Genomic DNA, 20,473 nt, shown 5'->3' with positions numbered 1-20,473 from the left:
CTAAAACAATATAATGAAGAGTTTATTTTGCATCCAAGTTAAGAAAGGATATCACAGTGGCAGAAGCTTAAGACACTTGGTCACATTTCATCAGCAGCCATGCAGCAAAGGTCAATGACTATAGGCACCCTTATACTAAGTCTAAGACTCTAGATTATGAAAAGATGCCACCTAAACTCAGTATGTGTTTCTGCAACTCAATCATCCCAGTTGAGAAAGTCCCTCACAGCTATGCCCAGAGGTTTATCTCCCAGATGATTGTAGATTTCATCAGGATGATAGTAAATTCAAACTTTCAGAGGCTAAGGAGAGAAGTGCTGCTCATCCATTGGCCAGGACACAAACATACGCTTTAACTTACACGCAAGTGAGGCTAGGGTTATTCATCTCCGTGTATGTGATGAGATATGATTCTTGACTCACAAAATAACTGTCGTATCAACATAAGTTCATTATAATACTCCAGACTCGCACCACCACTAAAGCTTTTAAATCAATCCCCTACGCTGAAGCTGTCCTCACTAGCTTTGTTTGACTGTTTAATAGTTAATCTGATTTCGAAAGAGGTAGAAATAAGATGATAGTGCAGGTCTGCCGTTAGATCTGATTTCAAGCTCTAGTTTTGATCTACCCTGCTCTGCTGTTACGCCATTCAAACCACGTTTGTTATCCCTGCTCTTTGCAGAGACAATGGAGTGAAAATGTTCCTTCAACATTAGTTTAGAGAAGACTAAAGTTTCCCTAATGATGAGTAAACAGCTTGCATATGAGCACTGTGAATTTTCATCTGGAAATCTTTAAAATAAAATAGTTTTTCATCTCTTTTTGATTGTTCAGTCATGATTCCAAACAAAGGCTGGGAAATAGACTATCAGAAATCCTGTAAATGTTCCTTCAGCTTTATCACGTGATGGCCTTTGAATGTGTTCTTTTGGCGGGTAGTAGAGATGAGGGAAACAACATAAAAGGTAAGTAACAAGCTGGAATGAAGCCAGCTGTACAGACATATGACAAAAACTGCAACAATAAAACACAACCCCCTTTGTTGCTCATTATGCTATATAATTTTCACTGACCTTGACTGCATCAATTATACCCCAAACACTAATGTTTGTAAGATAACTGCAGAAAAAAATCTTAATGAGTGATTTAGAAAAAAAAATGAGAAATTATAGGATAGAGATATCATGAGATGTTTTACAGATAGCTGGAAAGTGTAGACGGATTTAGACAATATCTATGACATGTTAGATACTGAATAAATTATACTTTAATTCATTATAAATATAAAATTGGAGCTACTTACCGAAAACTAAAAAAGAAACAAGGCAGGGAGACAGAGACTTACCCATTTTGCATCAAAGTCAAACTGCACTGATATTAATTATTTTAAATATTTGCTTCTCTATTAGTTTTTATGTCCATATTAGTACCAAACTGAAAAGCTAAAGTTACTCAAATAACAAATCACTTCCTATTCTTTTCTTTTAAAGTAATGCATTAATTTTTAAGAAGTGCTTAAGAAGAAGGGTTTTCATCCAACTTGAAATGTTGTTTGTGGTGTATGTGTATGAGTGTGTGTGCTTGCATGCACTCCCATTCCTGCGTGTGAGTGTTTCAAGCAGGTAGTATGTGGAGGTGAAGGAATAACTTCAATATCAGTGCTCACTTTTCTCCTTGTCAGTGACAAGATCTCCTTACTTCTCATTACATTCACCAGGCTACGTGTCTTGCAAAGCTTTGGGGGTTTATTCTGCTTTCACCTTTCATCCCCTAAGGAAAGGAATGAATAACTACAGATATAATTTTATACAAAAATACATTCCTGAAATTTTCAGCATTAATCTAACAATAAAAACATCATAAATATTTCTAATTTTGAGTAAGAAATTCAGTTATTTCACAGAAAGGCAAAATTAATCAGGCAGAAATTAGATATTTTGGATACTGGAGAGGAACCAGAATCTGACCTCAAACTGGTTGGTTCTTCTCTGATAGAACCACATAGATAGGTCAATTGTGTCACACATACCCTTGGATGAATGCCAATATATTATTATAAGGAAGGAAATGCATCATATTCTTAATGTGAAGGATCCATTATCATACATCTTTGAATGGCAACTCATGAGCAGATCTGTCCAAATTTGGAATCTTTGGGTGTGGTGAGTTCTTCCTTAAATCTTTGAAACTTTGTTTTTTCTTAAAAAAATAAAATTTTGGTTGGGATTCAAAATAAGGTTTCCCTTTAGGATTGCAGTGTGTGCATCTAAAATATGATGACGTGAAGTACAGATTGGAGCAGACAGATTTGAAATAGGTTGGCAAAGAATCAAAGGGATTTTCATGGTTTTGTGATATTGCACTATAAAAATAGCAAAGAAAGTGTATCACTATTTATCTTTTAGACACTCTTACCGAAATAAGAAGTTGAGATCTCAGGAAGGAAACAATAAAGAAAATCATTGCACACATTTCCCTACCCTCTCATGGTCAATGGCTAAAACTTTAGTTTTGAAGTTTTTGTAACTCTAATGGTGGGTATCATTAAATCTGTTATAAAGATATTAGACCAAACAAAGCAGGAATCACTGTCTTGCCACAAAAAAAAAAAAAGAAAGAAAGAAAATAAAATAAAGAAAATTCTCTTTGGTCAAGTACTGAGACTATCATTTGACCCTGTGATGGTGGATTCCTGAAACCTTGCACTAATACAATGAAGATCCAGTCTCACCAATGAGCTGTGATATACTTTTAGGTGATTAAAAGGGTGTCAGATAAATTTTTGGTTTTTACAAACTAGAAAAATAAATTCTGTTTCATGATTTCGTTATAACATACTTTCTGAAATGATGTGTACTGGAAATGTTTCAAAGCACTGGGAAGGCACTGATGTTCAGCCCTTGTTTCACTTAACTCCAACTTTGTTCTTGATCCTTCTGGTCCTCTTTGAATGCACCAAATGATGTTCCATAACTTCTTGTGACAATTGCATACACACACACACACACACACACACTCACACACACACACACACACACACACCTGAGAACATTGAAAATTGTACCTGCATGTAGATACCACCTCAGCAGCTCTAATAAAAAGCTCCAGAAAACATCTCCATTTGCTGCCATGTGGTAGAAGGAACAATCATGTAACACTGACAGTAATGCTGGACCTTTGATGCTGCCTTCGTGGTGAGCTATGGTGGGTATTCATGTTCACAGGCAAGACACATTTACATTGGATGCTGTCACACGGGTTCTCTCTAACAACAGTCCTGGGACATGTGTAGCTATGATGCTAATGCTAGCCTGCTGGCCATCACTGTTTATTCTACCACAGCTTCATAACTCCCTGATGTGTTTTTCTTTTTACAGTACACATGCAAAGAGAAGGTCTGCCTCCGTACTATATGCTATTTGCTTTATTTCATTTATTCAAAAATCTTCCTAAAGTCTTCAATCAATAGCAAAATTATTTTTAAAATTCTGGTGCAAGAAAGTTCTTCTTTCTTGAATATATGTGGCAAAAACATTTTTAAACAAAATATTGATATAGTTCAATAAAATCATATTATTAAAAGGAAGTTAGGTAAGTAACTATGGATTGGATCAAAATACTCTTCATGCACAAATGTGCATACATGCATTTATATATAAGCTAGACTCATCATATTGATACGTATTAATGACTGCCTGGAAATGAATTAATTATAATCAGAAATTCCAATTTATTTCAGAAGAATAAATTTTCTCATACTTCTCTGTCCCAGAAGCTTTCTGGAGAGTGATAGAACGTGAGAAAACAGAAGAATGCAGGAGCAAGCAAATCATTTTTGTCTGGTCAGGAGTTTTTATGCATTATTTTAATTGCCTGGTGTCTTGTAGGTAATGACCCATATATTTTGTTTAAATTTGGTTTGAGAAAATTGTATGCTAAGGCAATCTTACATAGAAAAAATTTATTTGAACAGTCTACAAATAGGTAGCGTTTGACGATAAAACTGGTTCCTTAATGATACATGAAATTTTAACTTTCTTTCCTCTTCCTGCTCTTTCTCTTTCTCCTTATCCTCCTCTTCCTGCTTCTCTACTTATTCATGTGTGAAAATGGAATTTCTAGTTTCTACCACAAGACTCAGGTTTTAAAGACTTATGTTTACTTACAAAGGAAGAAAAAACTAAAGGAAAAAAATTATCATAATTGATGTTCACTTAAAACACATCAAGTTTAAATGAAACATGATATCTCTAGCTCAGATTCTGTGAAATCTTGCAGAAAGTGATGATGTTGGTTCTCTTGGACTTAATATCATCCACATTAAATTTCTGACTAAGGGCACCTTACTGTTGCTTATTTAATGTACATGTTTACATTATTGCCCTAAAATTTCCCTTAAAAACGTTCATATAATATCCCGGTTCCTTTAGACACATTACATATTAAATGAGATCTTGACAAAGTATTCGTTAATGAATCACTTCCAAATTTTTCTTCAGGAAAAACATAAAATATAAACTACAAAATAGCTTTGCTACAGCCTTAATTTCTTAGTAGAAATAATCATGCAAAAGATGGCACCAGTCTGAAATCAGTGACCTTGTTTTGGGACTTTTATCAGGAAGCTGTGAATGTAAAGGCACTAATGTTTCCCAAAAACTGACTGCTAAATATAATCATTGAATACCCCTTTGCTCCTCTTCTCCTTGGTGTAGCTCATTCCTAAAAGTCTGCACATGAAGTGTTTCAGTGAGATAAAATGCAGCATTTCCTACCCTAGAAGAGAGAAAGAATTGTTGGGTGGGTGCACTCCAACCCATTCTTTCTGCTTCCTATAAACACTCATTCTGACTCTAGAAGAGATTCATAGGTCATTCCAAGAAAGGCTTCTTGTAGTTAAATGAAAACCTAGAAGATAACTTCGGAATGAGTGTGTCAGTTTTCTTTTCCTAGATCTTTCTTAAAATTAAAAGTCTTGTTAGTTTATTTGATTTTTAATTCTTGCAGAATATCATTACAGAACTTAGGTTCATTGCAGGAAAAAACGTTTTGAATTCAGGATCATTATAGTTTGGCTAAGATCAGAGGAGGGGTTTCTTGTGTAGAAGAGGAAGACAGTGTTTTATTTACCAGTCCTTGACATAAAAGCTAGTCCAATGTCCAAGTTGAAAGTTTTATAGAATCGTCAACTATTTTCTAGCAACCTGGAGAAATAACAGATGTTAACCCAGGACATGTTTGGATTTTCCCTTGCCATATTGTTACCTACTATAGAACCCCTGTTTTGGGATGGTGGTGAATTGAATCACATAACTTATTTCCCTTAAAGCTATTAAAAAAAATATGATACTAATTCAGAGAAAATACGTGCAGAATTCAGGTTATATCATTTCAGTACTCTGAAGTGCTTTCATTTTTTTTCTTTATGGTAAAAAAAAATTGTAGTTCAAAACTGCTTAAATGACTCTTGTTGCTTCTTGAGAAGAGTGGCTTAGTTCACTCATTTGCCTGACAGTTTTGTTGCCATCATCAGCAAGCCTGCTGGAGCGCCACGAGAACTCTCCTAATTGCTTGCTTAAACGTCGTTGGTCATTTTTGAGGGAAACACCCCATTTCTCATTATGAGCAAAGTAGAACTAAGTTCATTGAAAGCACCAAAAAATACATCCCACCAAACAAAAGGCTCCTCATCAAATGGCCTGAAATACAGTCGCTTTCCTAATATTTTCCAGTAGGGGGAACTAAAGACTCGCCAAGCAGAGGCCAGCTCTGTTCTCAGGGACCTGCGTGAGTTCTGGACAGGCGCTTCTATAATCACCTGAACAAGCATCAAAACGCTATCAGGGAGGCTGTGATCACTCTCGGCCCGGCCACAACGGCCACGCCAGGGCAACTTAGACAGCGGCAGCCATCTGATTTAAAGTGCTCTTCCCTAACTATCCCCAGCCCTAATGGCATGCATTCCGTGGTGGCAGGTTTTGCTTGGAATGTATCCCTTTTATCCTGTTTGGGCTGAAATTCCGCCCGAGCTCCTGGAAGTCTAGCTGTGTTATCGGCGTTCTTAAGTCAGAGCCTGCTTTCCGAATTTCCTTTTAGAAGTGCTGGAGAGGGCGACGGCTCTAGAAAACCACTTCCTTCAAGGTCCTTTGATCCTGGACCTCCTCCTTTCCCAGAGTCTTCTGCAAGACTCTTATCACAAAAGTCCGGAATTACGGTCAGTGTTGGGCAGTCAGAAGGCGACGGAGCAACATTTGCTGGGTGCGGACCCTTCCCTTCTCGTGAGGATTCCTTAGTTAGCCATCGATCTTGGCTAAAACAGGCCGAAAGAGGTTAGCACGGGCGCGCTAACTCTCTCTCTCCCTCTTGCACTTTATTTTCATTTTATTTGTTTATCTATTTTTTGTTTGTTTTTATTTTTTGGATTTGGTTCACTTACAACCACATAGGCAGTATACACAAAACCTTTCCACTCCAGTAGGTACATTCCCTCTGCTGTCCTCCCTGTTGGCTAGCTGCTAGCTTCTTCTTTCAGGTAAAAGGTGAAGTGTGTGAGTGTGTGAGTGAGTGAGTGTGAGTGTGTGTGTGTGTGTGTGTGTGTGTGTGTGTGTGTGATTTTAACGGGTAATGAGGCTGTGTCCGCGGTCCTGGAAGATCATCTTTTTCTAGAAAAGCCCTTGTGCAGCTCCAGCAGACAGAGCGATGAATAATTAGGAAGGGCTTCCATGAAATCACTCACCGAGAAAATTACCTGCCCATTAAACGGGCCGCGGGAAGAGCGGGAGGCTGGAAGCCCACCTCACCCCTCCAGAGGAGGGAAACAGGGGGTCGCCCGGGAGGCTCCCAGAACGGGAAAGAGTTGATGGCTAATCGCAGTCCTAGCTAACCCGCTCCAGATTGGTTCATTTCCATCCCCTCCCCAGGACTCATCGCTTGCCCTATTACCCCTGCTCCGAGGACCCCGGGGCGGGCTTTCGTCCCCCTGCAAGGGAGGGAGATCTGGGTACACCCTTCTTTGCCCACCCCCTCTCGGAGACCTAGGAAGAGCAGCTCTTTCCTCCCTTCCTCTCCTGCCTCCTCGCCTTCCCTCTTCTAAGTCCTTCCAGTCCCCTGGCAGCTGCAGGAGGAGGCAGACGCTGCGCAGCCTCCGCTGCTTGCCGAACAGTGACTGCCCGGGAAGAGCTTAGAGGCAGCACTGCTCCTGGAGGCTGGACCACGCGCTAGCATCCTCCCGGCTCTCAGGTCCAGGGCTCCCTGGTGTGGCCGCTCTGGCCCGCAGCTGCTGGATGCTACATCGCTCCGGGGAGGCCCCTCCGGGGTGGCTACGGCCTCAGCCCAGCCCCTCCCTCTTTCTTTGCTTCCTCTCCTCGCCTCCCTCCTTGCTCCCTCACCACGTAGGAGTTCCCATTCTCCACCCCAGCCGTGCTGCTTTTTCCCCCTTTCCTTCCTTTTGGAAACCAGAGACTCCGAGGGAGGCGAGGCGACCGGGCTGCAGAGGAGAGGGACGGCAGGCTCATAAAGTGCTGCTTTGACACATCCTTAGGATGGAAGTTAAGTGAAAACAAAACAACACAAAACAAAACTCCGCGAAGTGGTGCTGCTACGGAGAAGGAGACCAGGGGGGAGAGAAAACCCCCTGGGCAGGCCAATGGTTGTTCCGCAGCGCGTTGGCAAGTTTGTGGAACACTTTCTAGGAATTAAGTCTTTTTTGTCCCCCATCATCTTGACTTCTGAAGAAAGAATTTGTGTTTGGATTGCAACGGAGTCTAAGGAGACAGGGCTAGAGGCACGTGGACAGTCCCTCCAGCTGGGCTGAATTTGTGGGAATTTGGGGAGCCATCCCGTGGAAGTACAGCGGCTCTGGAGTCCCCTGGGTTCATTTGGATGGCTCCTAACGTGTCCCGCGTCAGAGCGCTTCACCAACTCCTTCCGATGTTGCCATTTTGCTCTTCTTGACCTTAATTAATCTCTAGGAAAGTCTAAACTTCGGACCTACCTCTTTTTTTGATACTTATTTTTGTACTTCTGCTCTCTGGGATTGGTTTCTTAAACAATCTGGATCCTTTTTCATATGTCAAAATGAGTCCGCTGATGTTTACACTACTATTGCTCTTTGGATTTCTCTGCGTTCGGATTGATGGTGAGTTAAAACACCCCTTTCTTTCTGAGGTTGTTGTGGCTTTTAAATAAAATGACAGTGTAGTTGGTAGTGTGTTTTGGCCATGCACAAGCTCTTCAGGGGCGCAGGTTCCAAGTCTTTTGTTTCTAACCTGCTGCTAGTGGAACACGATACGTTCACCTATTGTTATGACTGTAATTAACTAAGTGAGGAGTTTTACAGTAAGTCATGGACTCTCGCAGCTTAGAAGAATAACTGTTAAAGACAATGTCGTGAAAGAGCCCAGCGCGATTGTGACCACTCTCTGTTTGGTATTTGTTCTGATATCTAAACTTTGGCTTAGGCATTCAACTGAAGAACTATAGTAGCTGATACTTCAAGGTGTATTCAATGAGTAGAATTTGATACTGGGTGTCTCAAGGTTCAAAGCGTGTCGCCTGCGTGTTAGTGAATGCTATCCCAGCATGAAATCAGAATGAAGGATTTAGATCACAGAGAGAAAACTGTCACAAGTGAGATTGGGCGAGGCTCCAGGAAGGAGGCAGTATCCACCAAGGGCTGGCTGCAAGCTGAGAGCCCTCAGCTGGGACCCCAGTGAGCAAACACAATGGAAACTTGGAACAGGTGCTGTAGGTGTCTCTCACTAGGCTGAGCCACTCTGTCGAGCAGACAGTTTTTCTACCTCTGGTTTTCCTGTCTTTTGTTCAGAGTTAGTTTCCTGGGATATCCTCACTGAATATTAGGCTCTTGTAAGATTATTGCACAATCCTTTAGGTAGCTTTTTAAATGAGAATTTTCATAACTGTGAACATACTACGATTTTCTTTGAAACTGTGTATGTATGTGTATGTGTGTGTATGTGTGTGTGTGTGTGTGTGTGTATGGTATTAGCTTTCCAGAGCAATTGATTTTTATATCGATGACAAGTGTTTGTAAAGATTAGACTAAGCTACTTACCCATACCCTGAGCATGGCAATGACATCCATTTTTAATTGTTGTGCTTACAAAGAATCTGAGGTATATTAATGCAAATATTTAAGATATCCAAGATAACGTGTTGCTACATAAACTTTCCTTTGAATTCATTACTTGAGACATTGCCTGTGATTGTCCATCTGTAGGAGCCAACTGTGGTTCTGGCCGCTGCTCTACAGAACCTGAGCACCAGACTCAAAAGGAAGGCTCTCTATAAACACAAGGCAATACAGATGAGTTTACTCGCTGCCAAGTGGCTGTTTTCAGTTGTGGAGTGCATGAGTTCATGTGCCCCTCCAGTTGACAGGGATGCCTGCAGGCACACAGATTCTCTCTTTCTCTGAAAAGTAGTAGAAGCTTAAGATTCAGTCACTTGGATACATTGTGGCAATTTCTATACTTATATCTATAATCATTATTCATGCATTATCATTTCTAGCAGCTTTATTTTTACAATGCATGGATATTATCCTAATAGAGAGGTTTATATGATACAAATGTTTGATTACTGTACTACGACTTTCCTATAGGAATGCATTTATAAACTATGTATTAGAATATAGAATTGTCACCATTTTTAACATCAGAGTCTGGAAGAAGAATACAATTGCATTGCTCCATGGAAGTGACAGAGGGAATCTGAAGAGATTGGTGTTAGAGAATGCAGTTAATGTACTAAGGTGTTTGGAGATACATGACACAAATGCAACTAACCAGTGTGCTGGGCCATCAGTCCTTACATAATTTCTGTCCTCCCTTTCTTTCACACTTCCTCTCTTCCTCTACCCCTCCTATCTGTTTTATTCTTCTGTTTTTTTCTTTCTCTTACATGTCCCCTCCTCTGTCTCCTCCTTCTTCTCCTCTCCCTCCTCCTTTTTCCTTTCCCTTCTTTAAAGACATATCTAGAACCTTTTTGTTTGTTTGTTTCATTGTAAATGAAGGAGGTAGTTTTTGTGTCTGGACCATCTACAAGAGTTCATAGTAATAAAATGGAAAAAAAAATAAAATAAAAAGGCCTCCAGATAAAAGAGTTAAAACCAAAGAGGCAATGCTAAATTTTGTGTGTGTAAAACTAGTGTTTAGTAAGTGCTGGGTCAAAGCAATTATAGTTGTTCTTACTGAATTTGAATATAACCATACATTTGACTTTGGATTGTCTTTGGATACTTCAGAATGGTGACAGCTCTTCCACAAGGACTGTTGAAAATTTGGGATGTGGGAAATACTGCCATCTAGGCTGTTTCAAGGTTTGGGACCCTGCTTTCACATATCCAATGAGGAGGCTGGTGTTTACAATCACTCTCAGCTCTGTGCTCATCCTGAATTCTGTGATATTTATTTACTTATTGTCCTTCTTGAGGCTATGGGCTTATTTTCCACATGAATTTCAAATTTAGAGAAGCTTGTACCATTCCAAAGATATACTGACTATCCTTGTGCTCAACATAGAAATTAATTTTATTCAGTGACAAATGATACATAGATTTGCATTAAAATTTGTTTGGTGGGTTATTTATATGTGCATTTTTATAGTGCATGAAAAAATGTTAGAGTTTTGCCTCCTCATAGAAAATATGTGCTAATATTATTTATGACTTTTTAGAATCTTTCCCTTTAGCAAGCCATAGAGAGTAAATACTAAGTTAGTTGTGAACTGATGATGAACTTCAAAAAATAAATCTTTGCTGTGAAGATTTTTTTTTTGTTTGAAACAGATTAATAGCAATATGGAGGTTTTCCTCCCTGCAATATAGAATGTATTAAGAGTTTAGCTTTATTTAGTAGTTTTTGAAGTAATAGTGGTTTTCAATCAGTTATAGGTATATAATTTGAATGATTGCAAGATATGAAATTATAATCCCATCCCATATTTCAAATGGATAATTTCACAATACATCTGAAAGGTGTTTTCACAATGATAATGGTTTTCTCTTCTTTAGTCCTTACCTATTCTTAAATGAAAATGACACACGTGGTATTTGGGGAGATAAAGATAATGTGTGTGCACAGTGCAGATGCATAATCTCATATAGGTTTAGACATTTTACTAAAGTGCTTCCTTCAGTAATGGGCTCATTATCGTAGCCATATGTAGCCCATTTCAGAACTTGAATTGCATATAAGTAACCTGAAATTTGTTCTTGTAGCTAAGCAGTAATATTACATTTGAATTGGCTTTGTTTGAATAACCTTTGATGCTATGCAACATGTGGACCATAAACCAAAAGGATTACTTAGAACATTAAACAAGAAAATCTCAAAGTAAAAGTCATCATTATACATACACGCACAAACCCAGCCTTGTCATTTTACTCCTGAACAGCTTGTAAAAATAGCATCTTTGACAGTAAAAGTATGTATGTGTATGTGTGTGTTTATGAAGTCCCTGAGGCAATATAAATTTACTTCCTATGTACAATTTGTTTTCCGACCAATGTTAGGGGGAAAAAAAAAGGTGTGGGATGATCATCTCACTCTTATTTTTATTTTTTTTCTTCTGCTTCCTTCCTGTACTTTTTCCTCATTCCTCCTCTCCTTTTTTATTCCTTCTTTCTTTCTTTCCTTCCTTTTTTTCTTTCTATTTTGGACATTGTAAAAGGATGAGACATTTAAAGAGCGAAGAATATCTTCATAGTGTTTATTGAATGATAATTGAGTAAATCTGCATCTAAGGGTGTCAAATTAATAGTTGTTTGCTTTAGGTATATGTTACTTTGGTTTAGAGATCCTCATTTTTCTTTAAGTAAACTATATATTTTTAAATAAACTTTATATATATATATATATATATATATATATATATATATATATATAGCCTTTACATCCTGATCATAGGACCTTCCTCCTTTCTTGTGGCCCCACCCTCACTACCTCTTCCCCCTTCACCCCTCCTCTACTTCTCAGATAAGGGGAACCCTCTCCCCGACTACCAACCTATACTAGACCATCAAACACCATCTTCTTCCCCTGTGGCCTGGTGAGTGATCGAAAACCAAGCAATATTTTCAAACCTATACAAACAGAAATTCAAGATCTGAATTCAAGAAGAATCTATTTTATAGATTTTTTTTTCTAAAAAGCAGAATTGTCATGTGTCAGTTTCGCCGGGTGTAGAGCTGACAATCTCAATCAATACATGACATGTTATTAATTTCCTTCTTAAAAAAAAAACATTGAATGAAGATCGTTTGAATGATTATAGTCTTTTGAGGGGAGAATATTGCAGGATTCTTTTTCTTTTTTTTTTTTTTTTGAGTCTTTTAGCCAAGTGCTATGTCAAAATGGATATTTAACACCATCTGTGGCATATACCATATGCCCCCCGAACTACCTATCTATAACTCGAAGAGGTGTTGGAGAAACCAGGCTTCAGTCATTAATGTTCTCTTCTTCATTACAACCACTCCTTATACTCTTTCATCTCATCCATATTCATGCTGAGGTCTCTAAAAACTACCTCATCATTTCATAGACGAGTTGGAGGTCAATGAGGATTCCCCATAATGTGTCTGTATGCAGTAGATGCCCAGGGCTTGGAAGGGTACGTGCCAGCTCTGTCCACCTAGGTGGCATCTTTGCTTAATACCTCACTACACTATAACATATTCAAGCCTAAGACAGAACATATTTATGTTGTAGTTGTTTCCATCTCATAAGTAGCTTCATTAGTCACAGTTTTTATGATCCCAAACTATGACTCGTTCTTGACTTGTTCTCATAACTCATACCTCGCCTATTATAAAAAAAACACTTGAAACTTAGCTCTTTTTTTTGGGGGGGGAGGTCTTTTTTTTCCCACCCAACATTTTATGAACAATTTTAAACACATGCTAAGATGGAAAATATTTTTCAATGAACATCAAAATCTACCCATATTCTAGAATTATTCATTCTGCTTTATTAACATATACCTTCGACTTCATAAGTTTTGTTAAGCATCCCTTCCTTTTTCCATTCCTACTTCTCCACACCTAAGCCAATAGGCCCTTTAATACATATCTGTGTTTTTCTGTAGCTTTCTGCTCATGGCATTCACAAAACCTGGCGCAAAGATATGCAAGACTCTGTGAGTTCAGACTTTCTTCCCCCCATCAAAATTCAATGCTTCAGACTATCTAGCTAGAATATATAGAGATTTAGAATTGTAGGGGACATCATTTAAATGACTCGAGGCCTTTGCATTTGATTTTTCCTCTACAGAAAATGCCCTTATTGAAATCTTATTATTGGTAAAGTTTCTCAATTATTTAATGATGTCCTATTCTGCTAGCATATCTTTAGAAACACAGATGTTAAAAAAAAGAATCCCAAAACTTTCAGTTTCTAAAACAGATTTTTTTTCTAAAATAGATTTTTATAAAATCGAGATGTAAAGAGAAAATGCACATTTTGGGCCTACAATTTTGGCTGTCTCCATCCTTGACATTAAGTCTGAATGCTCTGGGCATGTAAGAATGAAGAACTTCATGTCAGCCAACAGTGGAAAGGCATCACTGCTCATGTGGTGATAAGGAACTAAAAGATAAGAAAGGGAAGACACTGAGGTCCCACTACAAAATCATACAAAAACCATTTATCATTAGACCTCACCTCCAGAAGGTCCTGCCACATGGCAAATGTGCTATCTTTTGGGATTTTGGAGGATGCATAAGTTTAAACTGTAGTTGTTGGATGCCCTATCTAAAATTGCTCCTTTGGAAGTAAGTACTAGTTGTTTTTCCTGTTTGTATGTCTTAAACATGGATTTTATATCACTCACCTCAGGTTGGAGAAAGATGTGTGTGTGTGTGTGTGTGTGTGTGTGTGTGTGTGTGTGATTGTCAGTGGTTTAAGAAATGTAAATGGATGGGCATATTAGCAGGTCTGCAATTAAAGTTAAGAACGCTACACTTAGAGAACATCTGTCAACATGTGACAAATCTGTCATAAATTAAATGTGAGGTCCTCTAGCCACAGTGAGAGACTTTGTTAGTCATCCCACAGTAAGTTGTGTAATTTCAAGTTTCTTTGTTCCCTAGCTCTTGAGAATCTTGGCTTACGGGACCAAGAAGATGTTGGACAAGTAGTGGCATAACCTCACTGTGAAGAGCTCTGGGCTTGGGGCCTGATGTTTTCTAATGGCAAATAAGATAGCCTTAATAACCTTTGGCTTTGGCTTACCTGGTGATATTGTCTTCATTAATTGGACTCGAAACACATTTACCTTAAATCCTCATAGGAGATCATATGCATTTTCTAAGGTTTAGGAAATTCCTTTTCATAAATAGTTTTGATTAAAGTTTGGACGGAGTCCCTAGTTAGTGCCTCTGCAAGGACTATGCACAGAAACAGGAGGCACTAACTTGTTCTGCTAGAAGTCACTGAGTCTAGCCAGATCTTGGTCTGTTTGTCATCAGACTGCTGCACTAAGCAATTATGCCAGGGACTTGGTTATGACTAAGTGTACCTCCAGTACCCAGAGCACTAGCGGACACACGGCACACAGTCAAATATCTGTTGAAGAAATGAATGTGTGCTTATGGACTGCTTTTGTGATGCTCTGTTTCATGACTAGGCCCAGTAGAGGAGATACAAAATGTGAATGTGTGTCCGTATGTGTGTGTTTCTGCTTGGAAAGAGGCACAGAATTGGTCATTTACTCTAATAAGCAAAGAGTATTTTCTACAGTGGTTTTCACAGTCACTCACTCATTCCTCCCACATGAACATTGCTATAATTGTTTAACATAGCTCTGAGTGCTATACATATTTTGACAATGAACTTCTTAAAATGATTCTGATATGCCTTAAAGGCCACCCCTTTCCAGGAACGCTGATTTATGTTATGACATTTAGTTCAAGAACTGAGACTTTTCTATGCATTTAGTACATATTTCAATTTTTGTAAAACATTACCAACAAATGCAAATGGCTGCCTTAATTTGGAAGCAGAATCAAATAGATAAGTGCTAAAATTAGTTCCCAAACATATAATTCTGTAATAATTATGAGTATGAAAGGAAGCTAAAATGTAATACTACCCATGACACATGTCATTATCTTGTATTTACTGTCATCATGATCAAGGGCCGATTAACAATAGATGCTAAACTGAGATATGATTTGGGATATAATAAGTAGAACCTTCTCTAAGTACTGATAAACTTTTAAAAACTTACTTTTATTTATTATGTGTGATTCTGTGTGTTGGGGATGGACACTCACATTTCAAGATGGCACAGTTGCCAGCAGAACTGAGTCACTTCTGCCCTTCACTGCCTCTAACTTTTGATATTTCTCAATACTCAGTCTAGAAGTGTGAAAATATCTCACATAAGTCTTAACTAGAAATTTTATTTTCAAATCTCAGATAAAGGCTAAAATATAAACTCTAAATTTGGTCTGCACATACGTTTTGTAATTACCCTTATAGAGATGCACTTCAATATGCCACAAATTTTTTCATTAAAGCATATTGTTTGGTGATTTTAGGTGTAAGTACAGAGTTGAATAAACTGCCCCCCACCAGGGACTAATTTTAAAAAAGTTTTCACCCTAGAAATTACTGTTCTGGTAAGGTGGCTCTCCCCTCATAGGGAGGTGATCAAAAACACACCAATCAGTTCATGTCCTAGACAGTCCCTGTTCCCATTACTAGGGAACTCACTTGGACACTGAACTGTCATGGTCTACATCTGAGCAGTGGTTCTAGGTTATCTCCATCAATGGTCCTTGGTTGGAGTATCAGTCTCAGAAAAGACTCTGTGCACAGATTTTTTTGGTTCTGTTGCTCTCCTTGTGGAGCTCCTATCCTTTCCAGGTCTTACTATCTCCCCGTTCGTTCATAAGATTCCCTACACTCTGTCCAAAGTTTGGCTGTAAGTCTCAGCATCTGCTTTGATATCCTGCAGGGCAGAGCCTTTCAGAGGCCCTCTCTGGTAGGCTCCTGTCCTGTTTCCTATTTTCTCCCTCTTCTGATGTCCATCCTCTTTGCCTTTCTGAATGGGGATTGAGTATCTTAGCCAGAGTCCTCCTTCTTGATTAGTTTCTTTAGATGTACAGATTTTAGTATGTTTATCCTATATTATATATCTAATATCCATGTATGAGTGAGTATATACCCTATGTGTCTTTCTGGTTCTAGGATAATTCACTCAGGATGATCTTTTCCACTTCTCACCATTTGCCTGCAAATTTCATGATTTGCTTGTTTTTTTATTGCTGAGTAACATTCCATTGTGTAGATGTACCACAATTTCTGTATCTATTCCTCAACTGAGTGGCATCTGGGTTGTTTCCAGCCGAGTCCACAGAGGAAGACAATGCAGCCATTCCTGATGAGACCTGATAGACTAGGATCAGATAGATGGAGCTGAAGACCTCCCCTATCAGTGGGCTTGGGGAGGGGAATGGGTGGAGAAGGGGGAAGGAGGGTGGGTTTGGGAGAGGAGGAGGGTGGGAGCTACAGGGGGGATGTAAAGTGAATAAACTGCGATTAATAAAAATTAAGAAATAAAAAATAAAAGTTAAAAATATATAAAATATAAGTAAAATAAATAAATGAATAAAAAAGAAATGACTGTTCTGCCCTTTTTCATATATACTGCCTCTCTTTTTAATACAGAAAATCATTCACTTCTATTATGCTCCTAATGAATTGTTTATCTACTTTTTACACTGAATATATCTTGGTCTGGATCTAGTAGTGTATACTTGTATTCAAGAGTCAGACACAGGAATCACTGTCAATTTGACACTATCCAAGTCTATATAGTAAGACTTTTTGAGAAAACAATCAAAGACACTCACACACACACACACACACACACACACACACATACATACCACACAAACACAACACACAGAATTGTATTTTATGTCTGGTTTCTTTATGTTAGCATAATAATTTCAAAAGTCATCTTTATTGTACCATACATTAGTACTTCCTTTATTACTAATAATATCCTATCACACTGAAGATTAAATGATATTTTATAAAGATTTAGGTTGTATAGTGTGCACTGATTTTTGAACATGAATGTTTTTATTTAACCAAGAGTGAAATTGCTTAGTCATATAGTAATTCTACACTTAATCTTTTTGAATAACTGTGATATTATTTTTTAAGGCACTACTACCACCACATTTTCACCAGCAGTACATGAACTAAATATATTTTTCAACAAAATTATTGAATGCACAATATAGGCTCAATTTGAAAACTTGAAATGAAACTATTTCATATTTTAATAATAAGTCTTCTAGTAGCCCAAATTTTGAATTCTTCCTGTAATTTTGGTCATCTAAGCGCTCTTCAATTTCAGTGTGAATTTTTCCACATTCAGTAAAAACAAGTGAACCTGCCACTTAGCAGAGATCTAAAGAATATAAAATGTACATCATCAAAGGTTAGAACTGAAGAATGAGAAATCTCATTTGCAAATACATCACATTTCTCCTAGTATTCAACACATGCTTGTAGGTTGCTGGATTATAGACAAGCCAACTTGCTGTGCTCTTTGAGAAACACAAGGATGTGCTAAATCAATATTTGAGTCTTCTCCCTCTTATATTCTTTAAATCTCTGCAATGTGGAAAGTTGACTTGTGTTAACTGAATGTTGAAAACTTTATATGGTAATTGAAGTGAAGTTATAAGAGCGAGATCACAGAAATGACTCAAAATTGAAGAGGAGGACTTAAAAGCATGTTCCACCAGTCTAAAAACTGAAAGAAAAGCAATGTCTGGTAGATGGTTTTTGAAGACATACACAACAGTGTGTGGAAACTCCAAAGGGAAAGATTTGGTTTCTAGCTGGTATAGTCTAGGAAGTGTTACCACCATAAAGAGATCCCTTATTACATAGGGACTTTTGATGGGAAGAAAAATAAGAAACTGCATTTCAGAAAAAAAAAAAAAAAGAGGAATGGAAATAGCCCATGGTGGACAGAGGTTTGATCAGGAAAGGTGAAGAGTTTAGCTTAATTGTAAGGTAGTTTCTCTCAGTGTAAAAAATGTACTACAGTAAATGAAAACTACACAGTCAGTTTGGGCAAGCAATTTGAGCTTTCTGAGGCTGTCCTAATGTTTCTATCACGGAGTCTAATGAGGAATAAATGAATATGTATTGGAAAATCTATGTACAATGCTCTGATTTATGCCTGATATTTCATAAAACTCATTAAAGTGTTATATAGTACTTTAAACAGTCAATTTATTATTATATCATTATTCTCTGACTTGTATAGGCAAGGAACTAACTAGAAAGGGGTTTTGTCTATCAAACATTAGCTTTAGATTTCACTGGAGATACACATTCATGATAAATTGTGTGAGGTACATCTAACATGAGTCTTCAGGTAACTGATAAAAATTTTTGTTTTTGCTTAAGTGAACTCATCTGTGTCCTCACCTATGCAACTGTGACAGGCATGCTGTGACATGCATTTCCATTACATCATATGCTGATCAGAGAATGCTTAGCACTCCCAAGTGAATAATGTTATGACAGAAAGGGGCAAATAAGGGCGGCGTCCTGCAAACAGCAAAGTTTGTTAACTGATATCATATGATGGTATAATGCTATAGTTTGTTTCATGTAGATTTATATTTAACATTTATATTTTTAATATTTTACCGAGGTTTTTGTTTTTTGAGAAATTTACCATGGAGGTGTGTGTGTGTGTGTGTGTGTAAGACAAACCTACTGGGTTCTAAATAAATAAAGAGATTGATATTAATACCATATTACAATTAGCCATTGTGAAGATTTGTATATTGGGTATCTGTGTGTGTGTCAGAAAGCATCGCCTGAATAACACAAAATATCCTTACTGCTTAGGGAGGACTTCTGTACTAGAGTTATTTTTCCTTTTAGTAAATGTCTGGATTCTTACAAAACAAACAAAAGCAAAACCAAACACAATGAAATGCAAAAGCTTTGACTGTGCGATCTTCAAGGCCTCCTTCCCTCTTAGGTTATTTTATGTACTTCTGATTGAGTACATTAGAGCTGAATGGTTTTAAAGAAGAAACATTAGACTAGACAATGCCCACATTTGTAACCTTACTATCCATATAGACCGAATACATTCTTTTGCCCAAACTACATGTATTCCATGCTTGTGTTTTGATTAGGATGGAATGATACATTGATGCAAGTGTAAAATGGGCAAATATCCAATTCTGCGATTTTCTTCCCCTTTCTCTCATTACTAGTAACTACCTTTATTTATGAATAAGTGTAGCTTTTAAAATTCATGCAACAAAAAGCAATGTGAGCTCCTGACCTTGAGCTAGAACTTTGTGCAACACTGTGGCTTCATTGGCCATTTTTAAATGTCTGTGGCTAGGATTGATGTTTAATTCTGTTCTCTTGTTTTTGGCCACTAGGTTTTTAGAAATTAGATAATGATCATGGGTTATAACTCACATATTCTATTATACAGCATTTAAATCTAAACAATAACCACAAACTTACAAATATCCTGGAATTTCAGGAATGTACCCAAAACTTCTGGCATGGCTAGAACTAATTAATACATCCATATGCAGGAAGGAAACAGGAGAGCTTTGGAATCAGGGCTGTCCTTACTTTTTCTTTTAATATGTGCACAGTTTTATATATAAAAGTCAAAGTTTAAAGCTTTCAGATATGTGCTCCCAAGTTCTAGCAAATGGTACAATATGCTTAAAATAATTTGTTGAGATGTGTGAAAATTAGAATGTAATTTTGAAAATTACCTTAAATTAAGGGGAATTTAAGATGAATTTTGCAGCAAGCCTTCTCTCTTTCACTTGGGAACTTTAAAGTGAATGTCTTCGTGTTGCCAAATAACAGTGTAGTAGTTAGTGAAAGCTGAGTGCATTGTTAATACACTTAAACAGAAGAGACTTTTCACTTTTCCATTGTTGCACACAATAGCCTCTATGTCTAAACATCCATATATATTTCAGCAATACGTACTTTTCTTAACCAAATCCTATTTTATCTTTCTCATTCCTGTTATGGGTTGTAGGAGAAACTCAATACAAAAAGAAAACAGTAAATTTAACTTCCTAATACTTTTGTTTTGGAACAGAGTCTCGTGGTTTTGTTGAATCTGGCCAGTCCTTTAAATGTGGCCCAGACAGGCTTTCCATTCATAGTGAGCCTCCTGCCTCAGCCTATAAAAAGAAATGCTGGTTCTGGGGATATCCATTGGTTGAGTACTGTCTTGGCATGAATGGAGCCCTGGGTTTGATTCCCAGTATGGACTGGGTGTGGTGGTGTATGCTTGTGCAGGAGGGACAGAGAAGACTATTAGACTTTTCGGGTCATCCCCTGCTATCCTGGGTTAGAAACTCTTGTCTGACAAAGACAAGGAAAGGAAGGAGTGAAGGCAGAGAGGATGGTACAAC

General features: G+C 37.8%; 1 protein-coding gene across 24 annotated transcripts in view; it reads left to right on the top strand.

Moving 5' to 3' along the window:
• The window catches only part of Robo2 (roundabout guidance receptor 2), a 1,624,501-nt gene that overhangs the window by 1,086,657 nt on the left and 517,371 nt on the right, over positions 1-20,473 (top strand). For 2 of the 24 annotated variants that reach the window (XM_060370660.1, XM_060370659.1), the window contains exon 1: positions 7,135-8,140. The exons of 19 other annotated variants lie outside the window; for them this stretch is intronic. In XM_060370660.1, the coding sequence (XP_060226643.1) occupies positions 8,080-8,140 (61 nt within the window). In that variant the 5' untranslated portion in view covers positions 7,135-8,079. Of the gene's footprint in view, positions 1-7,130; positions 8,141-20,473 lie in introns of those variants that run through there. 3 more of the 24 variants (XM_060370641.1, XM_060370648.1, XM_060370653.1) reach the window with 3 other exon arrangements.

This window comes from Meriones unguiculatus, chromosome 17 (genome assembly GCF_030254825.1).
Source record: "Meriones unguiculatus strain TT.TT164.6M chromosome 17, Bangor_MerUng_6.1, whole genome shotgun sequence".
NCBI classification, from domain to species: domain Eukaryota; kingdom Metazoa; phylum Chordata; class Mammalia; order Rodentia; family Muridae; genus Meriones; species Meriones unguiculatus.
This window is presented reverse-complemented; position numbering and strand designations above follow the sequence as displayed.